This window comes from Glycine max, chromosome 9 (assembly GCF_000004515.6).
Source record: "Glycine max cultivar Williams 82 chromosome 9, Glycine_max_v4.0, whole genome shotgun sequence".
NCBI lineage: Eukaryota > Viridiplantae > Streptophyta > Magnoliopsida > Fabales > Fabaceae > Glycine > Glycine max.
In genome coordinates this window covers 2,551,211-2,572,990 of record NC_038245.2, presented here as the reverse complement: position 1 = coordinate 2,572,990, position 21,780 = coordinate 2,551,211, and the positions used below count along the sequence as shown (strand labels likewise).

At 36.4% G+C, this 21,780-nt stretch overlaps 2 protein-coding genes and 1 pseudogene across 6 annotated transcripts; all 3 read right to left on the bottom strand.

The window, feature by feature from the left end:
- Positions 1 to 3,889: 3,889 nt before the first annotated feature.
- On the bottom strand, positions 3,890 to 7,273 carry LOC100808895 (YTH domain-containing protein ECT2-like; annotated as a pseudogene). The gene is made up of 6 exons (XR_415833.4): positions 7,138 to 7,273; positions 6,986 to 7,059; positions 6,473 to 6,901; positions 5,584 to 5,991; positions 5,231 to 5,443; positions 3,890 to 4,653 (listed from the first exon to the last, which is right to left on the bottom strand). The product of XR_415833.4 is annotated as a YTH domain-containing protein ECT2-like (transcript).
- LOC100808365 (protein WHAT'S THIS FACTOR 9, mitochondrial) lies at positions 7,138 to 13,073 on the bottom strand. 3 transcript variants are annotated; one of them, XM_041005333.1, is made up of 5 exons: positions 12,072 to 13,073; positions 10,386 to 10,460; positions 9,437 to 9,645; positions 7,823 to 9,295; positions 7,138 to 7,247 (listed from the first exon to the last, which is right to left on the bottom strand). In XM_041005333.1, the coding sequence occupies exon 4, from the start codon at positions 9,161 to 9,163 to the stop codon at positions 7,946 to 7,948; it is 1,218 nt and encodes a 405-aa protein (XP_040861267.1). In that variant the 5' UTR covers positions 9,164 to 9,295; positions 9,437 to 9,645; positions 10,386 to 10,460; positions 12,072 to 13,073; the 3' UTR covers positions 7,138 to 7,247; positions 7,823 to 7,945. The 3 variants fall into 3 exon arrangements, with proteins under 3 accessions (XP_040861267.1, XP_014617361.1, XP_040861268.1); XM_014761875.3 differs by having other exon boundaries at positions 7,151 to 7,282; XM_041005334.1 differs by having other exon boundaries at positions 7,190 to 7,320.
- An 847-nt stretch (positions 13,074 to 13,920) lies between these two features.
- LOC100807830 (DEAD-box ATP-dependent RNA helicase 40) lies at positions 13,921 to 20,968 on the bottom strand. Of its 2 annotated transcripts, none has more exons than XM_006586803.3 (8): positions 20,805 to 20,968; positions 19,405 to 20,633; positions 18,116 to 18,337; positions 17,690 to 17,758; positions 16,885 to 17,154; positions 16,434 to 16,784; positions 15,627 to 15,904; positions 13,921 to 15,431 (listed from the first exon to the last, which is right to left on the bottom strand). In XM_006586803.3, the coding sequence occupies exons 2-8, from the start codon at positions 20,605 to 20,607 to the stop codon at positions 14,327 to 14,329; spliced, it is 3,498 nt and encodes a 1,165-aa protein (XP_006586866.1). In that variant the 5' UTR covers positions 20,608 to 20,633; positions 20,805 to 20,968; the 3' UTR covers positions 13,921 to 14,326. The 2 variants fall into 2 exon arrangements, with proteins under 2 accessions (XP_006586866.1, XP_006586867.1); XM_006586804.3 differs by having other exon boundaries at positions 19,405 to 20,628.
- Between the last annotated feature and the right edge of the window lie 812 nt (positions 20,969 to 21,780).

Genomic DNA, 21,780 nt, shown 5'->3' with positions numbered 1-21,780 from the left:
TGGTGAGTTGTAAACACAACAAACATCAATATTTTATTTTAATCGGCAAAAGAGAATATATTAATATCAATTGGTACAAGGGTGAGTACCAAAAAAACCCATTTACATGAGATTCAGAGGCAAGCTAAAGGCAGAACAAACAACAATATTCTGACTTTAGAAATATGAAGAATTGTTATATTTTACATTTATAGAATAAAACTGATGCTACAAAGAATGATTATAAGAATATTTGTTGGAAGAATGTCATCTAGAAGAAAAAAAATTGTCAAGAATGAATAAGTTATTGCTAGTTATTCCATATTCAATGTTATACGTAATTGATTTGTTCCACAAAATCGGTGCATGCTTAAAAGAAACAGTTTCTTAAAAGTTTAAATACAAACATTATCACTAATCAAGTAAAGCCTACATAAGTAGAAGAACCCTTTTGTAAAAAAAAAGTAGAAGAACCCATGAACTTCCTGTTAAAGATTTTGTTCGAAACATGGTATTAAGTTCACAAGTATTATTCCTCCTCTAAAGTTCATTGAATCAATTCTTTTTTGACATTTTGGACATTCTAATTTTTATCGAGATGTGTTAGAATGGATGGTTAGACAAAACCAAATACACGAAGACGGTTGATATTTAAGACCGTATCATTAATGAGAATTAGCTAAATTTAACTCATAGAATGAGTCAATGTCTGGGACTTTCAGTCAAAAATCAAGATGATACACCAGCCCCCCTATTATTGTTTCTCACTCACCAATTGATAAAAATATCCTTGTCTTCTAGCCTATATACCTAATAGCCTTAGCACGTTTTCATCCTCTCCTAATATTATTATTACGTATTGGGAAAACATCATTTTCTTTTATGTCCAGAAAAAATAGTGCATGTTGTATCTAGCATGTACTTCAATAACTCAATATGGAAAGAACGGTTCTCTTATTTAATATTCACGAGTTTGGTATACCTCCCAATGTATGATTTGATTCATCAAAATTAGTGAGAGAAGAATAAAGAGACATCAAATACGGATTTGTATTTTTCATTTTTTTATATATTTGTCAATTTGCATGCTAAAACTACATTATTTTTTTACAGATTGTATATTGGAACATATCAGGAAAAAAAAAGCTAAATAAATCCTATCCATACAAATGGAGATATTTAGTCATCTCAATTCTTTCCCAACAGTACAATTATTTGTATTATGGATCAAATCAGAGTTTTATTCACAAGAAGACATGCAAAATCAGATATTGAACAAGACTACCCCTCTTCCTTGTCAACTTGTACACACTCAGAAATTCAGAATAGAGAGTATTGGTGACATCACTTTCAGTTACTAATTATTTTGTCTGGTTGTCACGCTTTACTTCTACTCACAAATAACGTGAAAGTAGTTTATTCTTTCAGAGGAACTCACCAATTGGTAGATCCTTTCTTTGATAATTGCAAATTTGATGATCGCATGTGATATTCCAAATTCCAATTGAAGCCAATCTCAATTTTGTGGACTCACTGGCTTCTGAGAACCTTAATTAATTAGGCATTAGCTTCGAATTTTTAAAATTTTCCCTTTAGCTAACCGGACCATCAATCTTCATGAATAAGGGTACAATAATAGTGTCAGGTATCATAACAATCAAATTAATCAATTTGTTGAGACCAACGAAACGTGACAGGATAGGTTTAATTTGAGATTTTGCAGAAAAGAAACAAAATTAAGCTTGTTATTATAAATGTTTTGAATGGAATGCTACCCATACCAAACCAATTCCTTTATCAAATGATGACATTTTGCACATGTAGATTTTCTTTTTCAAAATTAAAGAACTGTTTTATAGTACGAAATGTTACAAAGCAATATGTTAAGAGCGTCATATATATCGCTAGGGTTTTCCACCCACTGTTTATGTAGCATGTGTTTAATCGTGTGTGTAAGTATAGTTAATTTTTATCTCAAAACATTGATGGTAAAGTGTGATTATAAAACTATTTTACACCAATTTATTATCATTAAATTTTAAAGGTAACTGTGTACAATTATTTATATATAGTTAATATTAATTACTTTTAAGGCACATTTAACTACTCTTAAACATTTTTTTGGCATCAAACCTACTATTAGGCATTTCAATAACCTTACAGTCAGACAAAGTTAATTACCATTAGACATTTTAATATCCTTACGGCATTATTAACCGCATATCATAAGTATATACAATCGTGTTTATTTACTCTTATTTACATGCGAGATAAAGTTAACTATATTTTCATATGTAGTTAATTAACCTCTTGTAATAGTGAACAATTTCATGACCTTATTAATCACTTGTGATACAAAGTTAATCACCATGCATTAAACATTTTAATAACCTCATCACACTAGTACTATAACACTATCAACCACACTGTGAGGCAAATATAATCACCATTAGATATTTCAATTGTCTCATGACATTATTAACCACTTATTGATAATCATATATAAACACGTTCATTTACTTTTAACCACTTGTAAGATAAAGTAAATCATATTTTCACTTAGGATGAATTTGAACAAAAGGTGTGTCATACCAAATCATGCCAAAACGTATGCACATCAGATAAGACATAGAAGCACATAAAGACCCCTCCTTTACAAAGTTTCAATATAAAGTCCCCTCCTTCTAAATGTCAGCACCGCACCACAACTCCAAAGTTGGTTAATATATAGGCCGCTTCAAAAAACCTTCTCGACACAACAAAAGTCACTGTAATAGTTCCAAATTTCCAATGATTGACAATATACGGCTTAATAATTCGAAAGCTAAAACCTTCAAAATTTTTTACTGTGCCAAGATTTTTTTATGGAAAGCTGAACAATTCTGAAGCTGCCAAGCTTACTCCTTCTGTTGACATTGATTTATATCTCAACCCAACTGAAATTTTTAAATAACTCGAAACAGACGAGCCAAAAAACCCAATCTTCTTCAATTAGCAAAATGCTCACCAGTTGTTTATATAATATATTTGCTAATCATAGATATATGTCTCCTATTTTATTCAATCACAGAAGTCAGGTTTAGCAGGAGTTAATCCCTCAGAATGTAGCGAACTAAGGCTTGAATTTCCTGTTATCTCTGAAAAAAGATATTAAATATGGACACTTCTGCTAAGGGAAATTCAAGCGTTAATTTGTAAAACCAATAATGAAATTATAAATTGTGGGTTGCATTAATTTCTTAAATTTTCAGCGAGAGAAAAATTACAAGAACCCATTAGAATCAAAATGTAATTAAAAGCATTGAATTGTGGTGAACTCAAGTTGCTGAGAAGTATCATTGCAAATCACGCTTCAAATTTTATATATTATAAGTAAATAAATTTTTTATTTACTTTTTATTTTGGCTTCAAGAGTTAAAACAATGATAATTGTTTTCTCACTTGTCATTTTCATTTCGATTTTATCTGAACAAAATTATCAAACAAGACTATTTCATGCATTCTTCCTTTTCCTTATTAGTTTCTTCCAAGAAAGCATGTAAAACAACTGATGTGTTTCTGATCAGAAGCTAACCTATTTTCCTCCTCTTAATTGACTAGGTGTGATAACTGGGTGCTACTTTTCAAATCATTAAAGTTGTCTATCAAAGAATTCCATCAAGTTGATGAAATGGCAATACTGAAATAGACTTTAAATAAACCAGATACGGTTATACTGTCATCTTAAAAAGCTCATTTAAGCTGTAACTCAACAAATGTGGCCAGAAGTTTTCACCGATTTCTCAACATATTGAATTAACAGACTCACCCCTTGCACGTTAACCACCAACAGGCTAAAAGCAAAAAAAAGGGGGGTTACATTATCCTATAGAAGCTATAGAAGTCAACACCCGCTCAAACACCCACGATATATAACAGCCTTGTGCAAAGCATCATTAGCAAATGAAACGAAATGATCAAGAAGAAACTCAACTTCCCAACTGTAAAATACAAGTGGGCAAACAATAAACTCATCTTTTACCACAAGACTAACACCAGATGTTTACCACAAAGCTAAATTTAACGATGTGATTCACTTTTAACAGAAAGAACACCTTTTCCCGGTTGCAATGCCATTGCATCAAGTGGGATACTGCCAACCTTCAAGAAACCAGAAGGCAAAGCAAACCCATTAACTTTTACCTGCATTGAGCCTTCCGTAAGAGCATCACCTTGTTCTTTATTACCATTGCTGACAGAGTGCTTAGCCTCAACTTGTTTGGGGGCAATAGTGACTGAACCAATCTTTAAGATAGAAGAAATATCTTCTTTATCCACAGCAATTTTCTCAGCTTTCTCATCATCCACATGCTTGATGCCAGTGACATCAGAATTACTAACAATCTGGTCAGGGCTTGAAACTGAAATCTGTTTGAAGCCATCAGAATCATCCTTGGGCTTCAAATTCTTCTCATAATTGTCTTTTAGTAAATCAACAACAAAATTCAACTTTTGGGGAGCTTCTAATACTGGTACAAATATTGGACTATTGAAACTCTTGACTAGCAACTAGGCTTTCTCATCCTGCATGATCTTTTGACGGTTTTCATAGTACATAAAGTCATCAAGCAAAGATGTCTTCAGTGTATTATTTTTGAATATTTTCAGCATTTCCAAACCTTTCCAATACATTATCTGCAAATAAGCAAGGGATATTAAATAATCAATGTAACAAGTTTAAGCAATAAAATAGACAAAAAGGATAATAAGCTACATTTATTGAAGTCAAAGCAAAACAATAACTGTATAATAATATTTAAATCCAGCATTAAAACAAAGATATAAAATGTGATGTACAACAATTCACCAAGTTCAATTGAATAAATTCATGTCAGAGATCATGCACACTACACTTCTTCACCCATTCAAACAACCATCCATTTCTGTAGCAAGATAGTTCAATCAAATCTACCAATCCAAAATGAATGCAATGACATAATTTTTTACTTCTGCTTTCAATTCGTCAAGAAACTAAACTTAAATCCATCACCAACACTTCAGTTATCCAAGCATTCATGAGAGAAGACAAACAATTATCTGACTCTCAACAATTGATATAATAGAATAGTACATCAGATAAATTGCATCAATCTGTTTTACACAGAACAGGCTCAGTGCAACTCTACTCATGTAATAACTTACACTATTAAAATGCTAAAAGAAGAACCTGCCATTTCAAAACTTATTAAAAAATTGAGCAGAAATAATATACCTCTTGTGTGTCTCTGCTATTAGTTACTGGCTTATTTTCATTGTTCTCCAGTGTAATGTGCCTAAAATTTGGATTTGGTACATCTTTTATGATGTGCCACTTCAAAGGAAAGCTTCCACTCCATTTATCTTGCTGCCAAAAGTCCATATTCTTGTTAAAATCAACTGTACCAACCATCTCTGCTACCCCACAGAACTGCCCACTTGCATTAACCTGCATTGAAAAAAGCAACATTACATAAGAAAAGTCAGTGTGATTAGCTTGCATATAGGTGATAGAGAATAGAAAAATATAAAATTATAAAGAACCAGGATCAAAACTCATTGAACATATCATTGATAATGAACACTCACAGAAAAAAATAGGAAAATAGGGCACACTTCAGACTTTTCAGCTGCTATTTTCTTTGCATCCTCATAAGCATTCTCCAGCTTGTTTCCATGAGGTGTTGATGACCACACATTATATTTAATGCTTTTGTGCACATCATCCTCACTGTATGATTTTATAACAAAAAACTTTGCATTTTCATAGTCAAGGGAAAAGTCCTCCTTATTGTATTGATCAGGATATATGACAATGTTCCCCTGTTCATTAGCATCTCCTGCCATGGTTGTATAGGCTTTCACAGACAGCTGATGTTTTGATCTACTAACTCTAGGGCCTTGATTTTGCTCACCCAATACATCAGAGCTCCCATTTCCACCATTTGGTACTACTTTGCCATTGTGAAGCTTTGGCCTAAGTTTAGCAGCTGCAGACTGTCCATTAGAATTAGATCAAAAATCAGAAAATTCAGTATTTGAAGAAGCTATTTCCAATTGATGATAAGACATAACATTCCTAATAGAAATTGTAACTACCAAGTTGAAATGAAGAACCTGAGTTTCTATCCTACAAAAACAGAACAGTATAACAATCAAACAATTTTCAAGAAAAGTAACACTACGATAGAGGAAAATCCACATCAATTATCAAACCACCAGACATCATGAACAAAAGTTTAGCTAGGTTTTATTGATATGAGGATCTTCTAAAAGGCCACAAACTAATGCTCATCTAACCCTTGCATCCACATGTGTATTTATGAACAAAAATAACACATTGATCAGGGAAACATTAACCAAGTATAGTAGTAGTAGCAACTAATTTCACTCAGAAATGCTAATACTCATTTAACAATCTGCAGTAATGATCAGGAGAACAACTAAAATGTAATCTAAATAGGAGTAAAACTACTACCCGATGAACAGCCGGCAAAGCTAAATTGAGAAATCTACTCCCATCATAAGCTCTCGGCCTTTCTGATACCCTGGCCAAGGAACTTGTCTGATTTGATAAAAAATTTGAAGAATTCCTAGGAAAGTTACCAGAAGCTGAATTGAACTTATGTCTCAAACCTCTTCCATCAGGTTTACTGACAGAAGCACTGGCTCCAAAAAAGGAATCTGCAGAACTATCAGAAAAATTGTCTGGTTGAACAGAGGGAATATAACCAGGTGCAGAAACTGGACTTTGATAATTGGGGAGGGTATAATAATGTTGTCCTCCTCCAAGTGAGCCATCAGCTCCAATCATAGCACCAGGAATGTAAGGATTATATGGATTGTATGGAGACTGTGCATATCCATAGTTATAATATACATACGGCAAACTTTCATTTTGTGCACCCTGAAAAAAAACCAGAAACATAAAAATCAGCCACTGCCCCAACTTAGGATATAGAGTGAAACAGAACACAGAAGTTAAACTTACCATGAACTGAATATTGGGACCATCTACACCAAAAATCCTATGGTGGTCCTCCCATTCCCCGGGTGTTTCAAATCCTAAACACAGTGAATAACAGATAATCAATATTATGCACTGTCAAAATAAAAGTAACAATATGATGCTTTTATATTTACCTGTACAGTAATACCCATAATTGGTGGCAGCAGGGTAATACACGTTCTGATAACAAAAATACTCTGGGGCTCCTTCATTAATCATGACCTCAGTTTGTTCAAGATTTGGGCTTGTGAAGTGTAAATTTAAATCAGCACCTTCAATCTTAAGTTAAAGTGATAGACAAATTATTGACTATCATGCTACCTCAGGGATGAAGATGATACACACAAATGATTCATATCATTAATGGAACCCGAAAACATCAAAAGCTCAAAGAACAGAAATTACAAAAGATCATCAAACACAAGTTTAACACATTAACTACAGAATACATATTGATTAAAATAAAGAATGTCACACAACAAAATCAATCAACTTCAACTATGAGGCATATCGGAATTACACAATTTCAAGGGCAATAAAGAGACCATATCTACATGGTAGCAGGACAAAAGTAATCAAGTTAGAAAAGGCTTTAAAACATGTTATGACTCGCCAAAAAATAAATATCAGTTATTGACTTATGGTAGGCTAATAAGTACAAGCACAAAATAGAGTATAGCAGCATACATAGCCACACGCCCACACCACATACATAAAACATTTAAAACACCTAAAAATAAGCAAGGCTAAAGAGTTCAAGAGTTAATCAAGCTTTTTATTGAAGCTAATCACAATCGTGCGTAGAGATGAAAAAAATACCTCAAGGTTACGATATCACTAGATGTGCTGGTTCATTTTCAACTTCTGCTTATTATCAGCTACTTGTTTCTTTCTCTGTTTGTAAAAATTTCATGTTTACCTCAAGTGGTCTGGTATAAATTTTCACGCAACCTGTTCCAAAGAGCAACTTGCCATCTCATGTCCCTTTTCATCTAGATCATTTGAGTCTATATCCAATTTTGCATTACTATTAGAAAATCGATTATTCACCCTCCTGTTCCTTAAAATCACTTCTGATTTCTTCATCAACTTGATGTATTTCTTCCTGACCCTCAACAGAGGATGCTTCTCAATAGCTGATTTATTGCTGTAAGCTTCCTTTAGAATGACTGTACAAGTTTTGTTCCTGAAAGATAGATAAAACATATGGGGATGCCGCTCAAACGCTCTATGAACTTTCTGTGGCAACCCAAAATACTTCTCGAGGCAAAACAACTTCTTCCTCTCGGCTGAATGCTCGACAAAAAGGGAAAGCAGTTCGTGAAGAACTCCCACAAGTCTTTTATCTGCTATGTCAGAGTTTGGATCCAAGTTTGAAAAATAATCGTAAGGTGAAATATATGGAAGCTTCTGAAATTCATTTAGCCAGTTCTCAATCTTCCTCCTCAACCTTAAACCCTTTGATGGAAAAAATGGAAATTCAATGGCTTCCATTGGACCCCCAGAGTAAAAACCACTTTTCATTGCATTTCTCTCCATTACAGAATAAATCTTTTCTCTGCTTTCAAGAGCCAACCCCTTCAATCCATCTTCCATCTCTACAAACCTGAAAGATTCATCAAGAATTTGCTCCGGGTGCTGCAGAAAATCACTAGGCAACCCCAAATACCACTGCATCCCTTGAATTATCTTTAAAGGTAGAACATGCTCTCTGGTCATCAATATCATCTTCCTCAACCTGGACCTTAAGTCCTCCCTGCATTCTTCATATACTCTCTTCTCATCCCTGTCAATCTCAGCAACTTCCGGTGTCAACCTGAACCATGGAAGATTGTATTCAGGACCCGTAAACTCCTCAAAGATGGATGGATACTGCCTCATAAACCTTGCAACCTTCATGGGAACATCTAACTCTAATCCCCTCTTTGACACTGCAGAGATAGGAATGCAGCCATTGGGATCCCGGACAATGCAGTTTTTGAGGGCAATGATAGGCTTGAGCTGAATGGAGTAGTGGATGTGCTCAATTGAGTCATAGTATGAATCCTTTTTCCATTTCATATACATATTCACATAACTGTATCTCTGGATGTGCAAAAAATGATATTTAAAGGAGAGTTTGATTGTTTTGACTGCAGGTTCCTTAAAGTTGAAGAACATTGGAGTGAATAAACTTCAAGGCAGCAGTTTTCAGCGAAATGAAGTGGTGAATCTAATAAAAAAAATACTTGGGTTTGTGATTGACAACTAGTTCCTGAGAAAGCTTAGTATTATGTAGGAAGAGAGTTTGACCTGAAGAAGATTAAGGGAATGATTCAGTCACAAATGGAATCAAAAAACAAAACCTCTAAACCAATAATGAAATAAAGTTTAAACAAACATGATGGCATAGTTCAAAACAGAGCTAACAAACAAAATTATTGTTTAACTTACAGCACTGGATGTGGTGGTTGGACTACCCGGTGACGATGTCATAGGCGGCGGTGTTGTGATTGTGAGGAACCGGTGGAATGTGGAGAGAGAAAGGGTTGGAGAAAAATAAATCCACTGTGTAACAACTGTATGCATTAGATAACCTAAACCATAGTATGTAGAAACACTTGCAAACAGCTCCCGTAACCTGAGGATTGATACTGTGAAACCTAACAAACACGAAGGATAATAAAAATACAAAAAAAATGAGCCACAAACAGCAGCATGCCAAGAGGACTAAATTAAATGTAGAAACAATAACAAGAACCGCAAGTTCAGTATATCAATGAGTTTTACGTCAGCTGCCAAAAGCCTAACACAACCATCCACCTTTTACCCAGACTCAGCACCGCCAGTGAAGCCACAGAAAGAGAAGTAATGTAGAAACAGTAACAGACAAAAAAAAAGTCTTCGGGAAAAAGAATTTCATTACTCCCTCTGATCTTTTTTTCTTAAACATCACTATATCAATCATATATCAAGTAAATTCCATCCTACGAAAATGAACCAGTTTGAATTTCTAAACACCATTCCCTAATTTACTTTTCTATATGGATAACTAGGAACTTATTTTTGACTAGGCATGTGTACTAGTGATGCGTAACAATGAAGAGGAAAATTAGTCTTCTAGAAGAGGAAAATACTTGTGAACATGATTAAAGCAAGGAAGATCATTATACTATATATACATGGAATGAACATGATTCGATTTTGAAATTAACGATTCATATACAATGCAAGAAAACATTCAAACAAGGCCTATTTAAGAAAAAAAAAATAGTAATAATAAATTCCTTTTATTCAATTTTGCTTTCAAAGGGAGTGGGCTGCTAGATATATATTAAAAATGAAAAAACATGTAACAAGGCCTGCTTATGCATAGTAATTAGATTAAGGGAGAGAGAGAGACCTTTTATAATTGCAAGGCTTATAACAACTCAGTTCTTGTACCAGTCTCCGTTTGATACTTATATGACCTTGGTATCTGTAGAAAGAAAACAAATTTAAGTGAATGATTTCACTTAAAACAGGGCTGTATATTTCAATTTCCTATCAATTTACTTGAGGTTAAACACGTATCAGATTGCTCAAGTCGTGTGACAAATAAAAGTTCAGTACAATACAACAATTAAAAAAAAAAAACACATATCAGATTTGTGTTAAATAATTAAAAGACAAAAAGCCAAGAAAAAATGACGTTTATTATTTTGAAACTAAACCCAAGTTGGGAGATTTCTATTCTACCACTCAAATGACAAGACAATATTGGGTTAGATGATGTAATATGCAGTTACCATTTTGTACGATGCTGATTGTTGCATCAATTGTAAGGTTGCAGGAATTAACTGGTTCTATTTTTGAGTTAAGGTAAAGTTCACAGGTTTCCCCATTTCACATTTTTGGCCTAAAATTATCCTTTAGACACACTCCCACTCATGTGTAGTCTCTCTCATTCTCACCAACAACACCCCTGGAGCACATAACATTTTTTTTTTTACGATACCCAATTAACTTAACATAGTTACCCCCACAGAGTACTTTTCAGATTCAACCTACCCTTTCTTTCTAGCTCCTATTTTTTTTTTCTTCGCTACACCTATTCTTTCTTCTTCCAATCAATTCGAAAAAATCCAACTTACCCCTTTTGTGTTTTGGGGGGATCAAGTTCCTTGCCAACTATCGACCCCGATCTCTTTTCATTTTTTTTGGTATTACTAGCCTATCCTTCGTAAATCACACTAAAGCAGAGCACCCAACTATGGCAAGGCCCCCTTAAGTAAGGGTTAGGTTAGTCAATCCGGCCCGAGACGCGTTCGTTGACAAAACCGCCATAGGAATGGAGACCTTTCAATAGAGCGGAGGCAAACTGATAAAAAAGAGGCCCTACTCACTACAAACGAATACACCACAAGATCGAACTGCACTCATGCCTCTCCCGCATCAAGTTGACCGACCCCCTAGGTAGTTCTTCTATCAATCATGTACGTAGGTAGGGTCCTCCATTCTGATTGGTATATCATGAAAAAAGAAAGCCATTTGCACCAGGCGCACTGCAATTTCCCTTGCCTAGATGTTCGCCTTTCTAAGTCAAGTAATGGTGACCCGCCGAAGACTGGAGCCTCAACACATGTTGACGAAGACCCCCGAACTGAGGGGACGACTTTCACTCCCCGGAAGAAGAATAGCCCCGCTCTCTAGCCGACTGATCCCGTGGATCATATAACTGGGAGGGAACGTGTCACATTAGAGGTGAACGATCAGAGATGTCCGATAATTACCACGATGAGGCTGGTCCCTCTTTGATTTTAGTAGACTAAGCTATTACAGCCATAATCACTCACCCTACGAACCTAGATACCAATGCTCCCCTCTATTTGAACTCACCCACACCGAACACAAGAAAGGATCATGTCCCTTTGCTTTGACCCTTCAAACCTATGAACCTCAGAACCCCCAAAATTTATCCACCGAACACAGGACACTCAAACCTCTGAACCCTCATCTTATCCAAACGAAGCACATAACAAAATGAAATTCAAACCAACATCAATAGGATTGTCATACTAACATCAAACAAAGCAAAGATGAAAAGAACCTTGCTGTTATAGTTTTCCCCTAACGAACCCTTGACGGCAACAGTTATCACGGACTCAGGTTGGTGCGGAGAGGCGAACTGACGAGCGCGGCGTTGCAACCCAGGTCACGGTGGCAAGGCGCACTGCTGCAGCTGAGGCGCTGATCACTGAAGCGCGCGCCGTTGCGACGCTGCATTTTCCGGCGGAGAGTGATGGTGGGGTGCGGCGAGAGTGACAGCGGGTTAGCTCGAGGGTTCCTTCATCAATACTCTGTGAAGCAGTGTACTGTGTACTCTCTCATCTTCAATAATATGTAACATCATGATGAAATTATATTAATTTTGTGCTAGTATGCGACGGAAGTATGAAATATTTTCCTCCCCATATTAAGATGAAAAAGATAATTTTGTCCCAAAATAGGGATGGAATATAAATTTCGTCTCAATTTAAAAAATATTCTTTTAAAAATTTTTGTGACGGATGTTTGTGGCAAATTCCATCGTAAATTAAAATTTTCGGCACCAAATATTTTTCTGTAAAAAATTTCCATTCTAATTAAACTTTTTTCTTGTAGTGAGTGCCACTTCTTCATATATTGTTTTTCAGCATTGGCATCATCATCAGCATCCAGTATAAGCTAACAGGTTTAGATGATGAGGAAAAAAGTAAAGTAAATGCACAAACAAAAAAAAAAACATCGAATATAAAGCAATGTCACAGAAAATCCAGTACATGAGAAGCGCATAATCATTTGCATGTAGCCTACATAAAATAAAATCTATATAGAAAGCAGAATTAAAGACAACACTCGATCGCACACCTAAACCAGGTCACATAAGCATTGTTATTCAACAAGGGACTCAATGTGATTCAGATTCCTAACAACAATTTCACCTAACAAAGAAGCATTGAAATTAAAACTCTCAACGATTCGGTCTCCAATGCTGAAATCTTTATGCTCGCTCTGAAGAAACACAAGAATTAACTGAGGAAAACGAAAAGAAAAAAAAAACGCGGTTAGGTTAAATGAAAATGAAAGCAAAAGGGCGTAAGAAAAGAGAAACGCAAAAATGAAGATATTTTACATAAAATTAATTAATTATATTAATTATTAATTTTGACATAAAATAAAATTTTAAAGATGATAATATATTATGTAGATATTTTACATAAATTTACAATAGTATATAAAGTATGAAAAAAAAAATTCCGTACATTGCACATGTACCAAATCTAGTTTTTCCAAAATCTGAATAAACATAAGAAACTATGTACGAACATTTCTAAATTCTAATCATCTCTTAAACCATTTACAATTTTTTAAATTTAAAAATAGAAATGCTTCACTCTTGGCCGGTAATTTCTCGGTTCAAACAGTTCTTTACTAAGCAAAGAGAAGCTAGGCAGCTACAAAATGGTAAGAAAAAGTTATGTAAGCACGGTTTACTATAGGACAAAACTTAGATCCAATCCAGTTTTTTATGTGTTTTGGTATTGTCCTCCCATCAAAATGGGAATGGCAACTCAATAACCTACATTGATCACCGATATTCCAATTCAGATTGGAAAAAAAAAAAAACACTTTACAAACTGCATCTAAGTTTCATTTTGTAAAATAAAGACTTGAATTATTTTGTAAAATAACTTGAATAAATATACGTAGTTATTAAATATTAAGTCATGTTGGAAACACTCCCAACTTTTAAAAGATACATTTCGACGCATCAGATTTGGTAAATTAAGTTTTCAATTTTAATATCCTTTTATATTCAATAGTTCGTTTTTATATTCTTTTACAAATGCCCTACACTCGTTAGCAACAGCCGAAAAGAAACGGGAAAGGCAAAAAATTAAACAATAACCCCAATGTCAGGTGACTAGAACTCTAGCCGAGTACAAAACAATAATTGATTCCGCTACAATTGTTTATCCCAATTCCACAACTAATACTACATATGAAATATTAAATAATGCCCTCCAATTCAACCAACCAGACATTTGCATGTTCCCTTGGCAAATAAGCAAGCTTGATGAGCCATTACAAATTGATCAAAATTAACCACCTGCGTTACCCAATAATGCTGCAGTATATCATATTAGAATGTTCACTCAAATTTCTTACACCAATACCCCTGAATGAACCTCTTGCCACAAGGTAATCACTATTTAAAGCCAAGCCAAACTTAAACAAAAGCGGAAAGGTTAACATAACCACCAGTCCACTCTGAAGACAAAAAGTTAGAATGTCTTTTCAAAAAAGAATCGAATCAGGGCTCTAAATATCAGAAACTGATTGATGACTAAGGTCTGCTACAGCTTCTGGATTACCTGGATCAGTGCTACTAACAATAGGTTGCTGCTCCACTTGTTCAGTTCCCAAAAACGAATTCCCTTGTGTGCCAAGACCAGAAGACACGGGAAGCATTCTTGGATCTGAAGTTCCTACTTCATGCGCCCTGATATCCTTTTGATCAGGAAGTTGTTGATCTGACCTATCACGCCTATCATAACTGGGGCTGCGGCTACGACTGCGGCTGTAACTTCGACCACGGCTACGGCTACGACTACGACGTGGACTAATACTACGGCTATAGCTGCGACTACGACCACGAGACCAGCTGCGGCTTCGACTACGGCCCCTGCTCCAACTCCTGCTTCTACTTCTGCTACGACTTCTGCTGCTACTTTTGCTATAGTCCCATGTTCGGACTCTTTCAGGGCTACGACTATGACTTCTGCCTCTACCTTTGGAAGAAACATCTCTTCTATTGTCAAATCTTCCACGTCCACGACCTTGTCCACGCCCCTCCATGTTGTACCGATCATCCATACCACGTTCACCCCTACCCCAACCAACATGACCCCCACGAGGGCCACCGGATCCCCTACCCCTGTTGCCCCTACCAGGAAAGAAATCACCTCGCCCACCTTGCCCACTACCTCCATCCCTCATGCCACCACGACCACCAAAGCCACCGCCACGTCCACCAAAACCACCATCCCTAATGCCGCCACCACGTCCCCCAAAGCCACTGCCACGTCCACCAAAACTGCCATCCCTCATGCCACCTCCACGACCACCAAAGCCACCACGACCACCAGTATCCCAGCGCCCACCACCACCACCACCAGAGTCAAATCGACTCATCCCACCTCGATCCTTTCCAAAGTTTGATGGCCCACGCAAAGCCATCTGTCTTAACTCTGGAAGCACGTGCTGATTAGCACCCTCTAAAACTTTGATTAAATCACCCGCATGTTTCCAGTCCTGCTCAGAGAAAAAGGTATATGACACTCCAGTAGCACCCGCCCTTCCAGTTCTTCCTATACGGTGCACATAGTCCTCAATTCCAGTGGGGAAATCATAATTGATCACCACCCTGTATCATGGAAAATTCATAAAATTCAACTACAACGCATCATCACACAACTCCTAAACAAAGCTAAGGCCATAATCTGCTAAATAAAAGGAACATCATTATCTAGCACATGCAAAAGTCATACAAAAGATTTCATAATATGACCTATTCATTTATATGCTTGAGTATAAGCACTCCAGACACAAACAGGCTAACCTTATATCCTTAATATCAAGCCCACGTGCTGCAACATCAGTCGCAACCAGAATTGGTGACTTCCCAGTCCGGAACTGACCTAAAACCCAGTCTCTCTCACCTTGAGACTTGTCGCCATGAATTGCAGCAGCCCCAAAAGTCCGGCCAATACTACGAGCAAGCTGGTCACATAACCTCTTTGTGGAACAAAATATTATAACCTTAGAACCCCGTTCTTGGGATCTGAGAATCTGCTCCAAACGCCTCTGTTTCTCCATTTGTGGGACAACTTCAACATACTGCCAGTTTACAAATTACATATATGCAAGGCAAAAAAGAATGTAAATCACCAAGAAACTAAAACAAAAATATTGTTCTTCATTTGGAACATATTACAGTAAATTCATTCAAAGAGAGAAATAAAGATGGATTATTTAACTGATTGCAAATGAAAGTCAGGATACAAGATAATAACATTTTTTTTTATCGGCACAAGATAATAACATAATGACCATGAATACAACCAGACCTAAGCTCAATAGATAATGCCATAAGGCACAACAAATATATCCTAGAAAACGACAATTAAGAAAAGTCATTCACACAAATTAATGCATGCAACCAGACCTAGTCTGTATTTTAATTTCTGTAAGCAATTACACATTTTTTTCTGTAATAATGCTTGCAAATATATTTTCTATAAGTGAACCATTACCACATACTTGCAGAGTGCACTAAATGTGACAACATTTCCCCCTCCTCCAAAACAAGATAAAAATAGAAGTACCATCAATTTTGATTTTAAATGAATGGCCATTAATTAAATACCTGTGTTATAGCTTTATTTGCAGCAAGCTCATCCACATTTCCAATGTTAACCTGGACAGGATTAACAAGAAGATCACTAGCAATTTTTCTTACTTCTTTTGGCCAGGTTGCCGTGTACATGAGAGTTTGTCTGCGAGGTGGAATCTCATTCACAATCTTACGAATTTGAGGCTCAAAACCCATGTCAAGCATTCGGTCAGCCTCATCAAGCACAAGGAGTGAAACTTGCCCAAAGTCAATTTTCTTCATTTCAAGTATATCGTTGAGCCGACCAGGTGTGGCAACAACAATGTCTGCTCCCCGGTCTAACTCTTTTAGTTGAAGGGCTTTAGGTGCTCCACCGTATAAGCACTACAAATGGAAAAGAAATCAACAGATGCACCAAATGATTAAGGCAAACATTAATAGATTAAAACTCAACAAAAAGGAAGAGATAACACTTGGGACAAACCGTGCAAGAGACTCGCGATGATCGGCCAAATTTGATGACCTCATCTTGGATCTGTGTCGCAAGTTCACGTGTTGGAGCCAAAACCAAGACAGTGGGGCCATTCAGAGAATTATTACGTCGCTGTCTAAGAAGAATGAAGGCAGGCATTAAGTAGCCTAATGTTTTCCCAGAGCCTGTTTTGGCAATTGCGACTATGTCTCTACCTTGTAGTGCAACAGGCCATGTTTGAGCCTGTATTGGTGTTGGACTTGAGAAACCAGCAGAATATATCTGAAACGAGAGTATATGGCAGCTATCAGATCAATGAATGGTGCACAAATCCAATGCCTTTTGATTTAGAAAACACAAAAATGCATTCAACTGTGAGATAATTTAGCAGACAAAAAACAAAAGGACCCATAGGTTATGGTTGCTTACTGAAGCAACTTGAGGCAATTAAAAAAGGCAAAAAAGACATAAGAGGCAGAGCCAATAAGCAACAAATCCCAGGTCACACAGAAATTTGAAGAAAGGAGGGCCATCCACCCTTATAGAAGATGCCCAAGAAAGGCTCCAACCCATCCCTTTTGCAGGCTCCAAAAATCAGGATAGTAGTTGCACGTGTAATTGTGCCAATAGCAGGTTAGCAGTGCAGCGTACGACATATGCTCCTGCTCTGGAGCAGATATCGCACCTGCGACAAGCGAAAATAGATAAGTTTAAAAGTAATTTTAAGTTAAAAAATGGGGAACAGGAGTAAAACAATTTCTTTCCTAGGAAGCACCAATGCATACAATACCATACAACAGGAGAACAATAGACTTACCTCTCTCAATATCTCTGGAGGGAACCCTGTAGCGTCAAATGTCATGAAAGGAGGTGGAATGTTGTCACCCTGTCCAGCAAGACATAAATATTGATGAAAAGAAAATATAAAGATATACAAAAAATATAAATTTAAAATAAAGTCAGTCATTCTACAGGGAAATAAAAACAATAGAACCACAACCATGCCGATTATCTGTCACAATATCCCTTAACAGTCAAAAGCAGATCATATCATAACATACATACATATACACGATTTTCAGTTTGATTTTGAAGCATCTTAACTGTTTGCAACATATGATACAATTACAACTAAATCATAAAATCAAATATGCCTAGGGTCTTGTAAAAGCTTGGTCGGTATGCTATTTGTAGTAAGATACTAAACTAAATTTCATACACAACTTCCAATAAAAGTACTGACCGTAGCTGTAACTTCATGTTGCTGACAGTAAATTTCAGCCGGTGAGAGATCAGTAGCATCTGAAGAACCCATATAAGGAGGCCTCATTGAAGGGTTAGTAGAGAGAGGTGAAGGTCCTCCTATTGGAGGAACAAACATGCTAGGCACGGCATTCCCAGCAATACCACTTCCATTTCCACTTGGCATTACATTTTGAAAAGGAGCATTGCCAATCCTCATATCCTGCAATGATGTTTTACAGAAGCATAAAATGGAAAAATATTGAATTAGGATAAAGAACAAGCAATATTTGGGGGGGGGGGGGGGGGGGTGAAGCTTTGTAACATGCATTATCAACACAAAGATCAAAGATCAAAGGCGCCTTTAAAGCACTCAGAGGTTTAAAACCTTGAGGTAAGAAATACAAAAAAATTATCAACATTAGAAAAATGAGTAATATATTTAACTATTTTGCAGTAATATGGCATATTAATAAGAAGTTCACCATAGAAAACCACTAGTTCCTTGTGCTAAGTGTCTCTCAAGGAGTGGAATATGTTATTTTAGACATGCTGATTATTTAAGCCCTTTAGCATCACTGTTGGCAAGTTGGATGCTTGAGTTTTTAGAGGTACCAATCAATAAGGCACTAAGGCATGTCTTAACTGGTCCAGAAAGATGCACCACTGGTATATAATTTGGATTGATGCAAAATAGTTGAATATCATTTGAGAGAATGGAAGGAGGGAAGCTTTAACCTTATATCTCCTGGAAGGAGGGATGTTGGTTGGAGAGAAAATGAGAAGTATACCATTTTTATGATTGCAAAGCAAATAATAAGTACGAGGAGGGGATGATGGAACACATGTAAATTTTGTGCCCTCACATGAGAAGAAAATGAAAGTGATTTTTTATTGAAATGACACATATAGTATACCTATCAACTTATCCACCCACCATTACATTCAAGGGTATAAAAGTCATTTAACATGAATAGATATTTTCTTTCCACTTCCCCAAACAACTCTATTCTTACTTATTTTTGTTCTGGGGGGAAGATGAATTTCGGCCAAGTGCACCATTGCAGCAATTTCACTGAGAATTTGTTTTTCTAGAAGGTAGTGAAGATCAAAAGGAGGTTTCCATTTGTTAAATCAGTATTTTAAACAGTCAATGACATTTTATTAGCATTGAAACAACTTTAAAACATCATTCTAGCAATCAAATACCAGCACAAATAATACAATAATTAGTTAAAGATTGAAAAGTGAAGCAATGGTTAAAAATAATACTAGAAAGAAAAAAAGTACCTGCTGATTTCTTGGAATCGGTATTGGAGTTATATCTGGCTGCTGACAACCCATTGTTGACATATCTTTGGTAGAATTATAGTCATACTCATTCCCTGCTCTACCATGTAAATTATCCTCGTGACCCATCTTTTGGCCAGCAGGGTGGACATTGGATGGATGACCATGCATCATGCCTGGGCTCATCTGGCTATGAAAGTTAGGACCATGTTGGTAATATAAATCAGATCCAGAGGGTGACTGTTGCATACTGCCAGATAAGGCCCTGAATTGCTGTGGTTGGCCAGCATTGACACCTACATTAGGCACTTGACCAGAACCAACTTCAGCAGGATTGTTCTGGTTGTTCTGAACGGGCAAGGCACTCCTTTGTGGATAATGAGACAGCGAATGTCCAACCTGGCTTCCATTTTTAAACTCCGCTACCTCTACCTTTGGATATGTAGTTTGTTGGTTTTCAAAGGGCTGACCATGCATGTTATGCTGAACCTGCTGAGAGTTAGGTTGCCCGGGTGATACCATGTTTGGCTGAATGTGCTGGGAGTTTGGTTGCCTGGATGTAATCACATTTTGCTGATACGACATGTAATGCATGTTTTGGGAAGTGAATTGATGTGCTTGTGGTTGTACAATATGAGAGCCCTGATCCTGAGGCATTCCTTGCCCAAAATGCTGGGAATGGATCGCCTGCGGCGGCATCTGATGATGCATTTGCTGTCCTTGCGGTTGCATCATTGGCTGCCTGGCTTGATGTCCTTGAGGCTGCTGCATCATTTGCTGCCCGTGATGGTTCTGCTGCTGTGCTGCCTGGGCACCCTGAGAGGACTGCTGCTGAGTAACATGTGCGATATGGGGACTCTGCTGCTGCTGCTGCTGCTGTGGCAGCATCGATTGGCCATGCTGTTGGGCAAGATGCTGTTGCGAGGATTGTACTTGCAGCATCTGCTGCCCGTGCTGCTGCATCATCCCGCCAGGCTGCATTGTATGAGCCGCTGGTATAGGCGCCAAGCTCGGCGCAGAAGCCACAGGCGCAGGCACAGGTGGCGTCGGTTTTTCGTATTGTGTAACATTGGTTTCAGGATTCCAATAGTATAAAAGACCAGTGCTGCCATCAATCAACCCCTTCCACGGTTGAGGAAGGGTAGGGTCATCAGGTGCATATCTGGGACCAAGCCCAGTAGAAGCTGCCTCCGCCGTCGCCATAACGAATTACTATATCTATCTCTACACTAAAAAAAACTATTCTTCAAACACAACATTCAAATCCTATAGAGATTTTAAAAAAAATACCTAGCGAGATTGAATTTTAATCAAACACAATCAGAATCTAACGGTTTAATACACGACGAACACAATCCAAAATTATGAACCCTAGAAAACAAGTGTGGAGCGAAACATACCTTAGGTTTTTGGGTGAGAATCTATGAGGGTGTGTTGTTAATGATGATCGAGCATGGTGATGCTGTGTGTATCTGAGGAAGAAAAAATTGGGTAAACAAGAAAAGGCAAAAACAGAGGCAGCTTTGGTTTTGTTGAATGCAGATGGGTTAGGGTTGAAGAGAATGAAGATGTAGATTGTGAAATTTAAGCTGAAATTCGGTGGACCATACGATTGGGAAATCACGGTTAGTGGACGGCTGCGATCTTCGCTTGTTCTTGTGGGTCCGCTGAATATTATTTGGACGCTCCTGATCGTCTTCGTTTTCCAACTACAAACCTTTGCCGGTTGATTTTGTTAAATATAATATAACTCCAATGAGAATAATAGAGAGAGAAAAGTACAGGGAGAATCACAACAATGTGTATTCTTTTCTGTAAAAATAAACTTATGTACAAAAAATATCTCGAAGATTACAAAAGATCATAAATCTTAATAACATATATAAGAGAAAACATTTTAAACCTTAATAATGTATATATGGACGGTCATAATTAGATTATTGATAACAAAATCAATGATTTTCACTTTTAGTGCATCCAAAGCCACAGTGTTATGTTTTACTTTAGGGTAAAAATATAGAATTCTAATTATTAATTTTTTATTAACTAATTAAACTCGTTATCATGTTCATATACAAAACTATTAATTTCTCTAATTTAACTAGTATTTTTGTGAGTGCAATGCAGCATAGGCATTTAATTTATATATTTACAGTAAATAAATATTTTTGCAGGTATAAATTATAAATTATGCTATATATTATAATCATGAAAAATATGGTTAATATAAGAGACTCTATTAAATATGGTCAATTATATTTTTCAGAATAAATTAATTATCAGTAAAATTAATAGATATTTTGTAATAATGTCATCTAATAAAAAATAAAAAAAATTAAATATATAAATTATATTTGAAGTTATTGATAAATAATT

What these genes read in the sequence shown, in the direction of transcription:
- LOC100808365 (XM_041005333.1), bottom strand. Translation starts at nt 9,163, where the DNA reads ATGTTCTTCAACTTTAAGGAACCTGCAGTCAAAACAATCAAACTCTCC.
- LOC100807830 (XM_006586803.3), bottom strand. Translation starts at nt 20,607, where the DNA reads ATGGCGACGGCGGAGGCAGCTTCTACTGGGCTTGGTCCCAGATATGCA. An exon ending in CAAATAAAGCTATAACACAG is followed by an intron (nt 15,905 to 16,433) that starts GTATTTAATTAA and finishes GTAAACTGGCAG; the next exon opens with TATGTTGAAGTTGTCCCACA. An exon ending in CTTGATATTAAGGATATAAG is followed by an intron (nt 15,432 to 15,626) that starts GTTAGCCTGTTT and finishes TCCATGATACAG; the next exon opens with GGTGGTGATCAATTATGATT.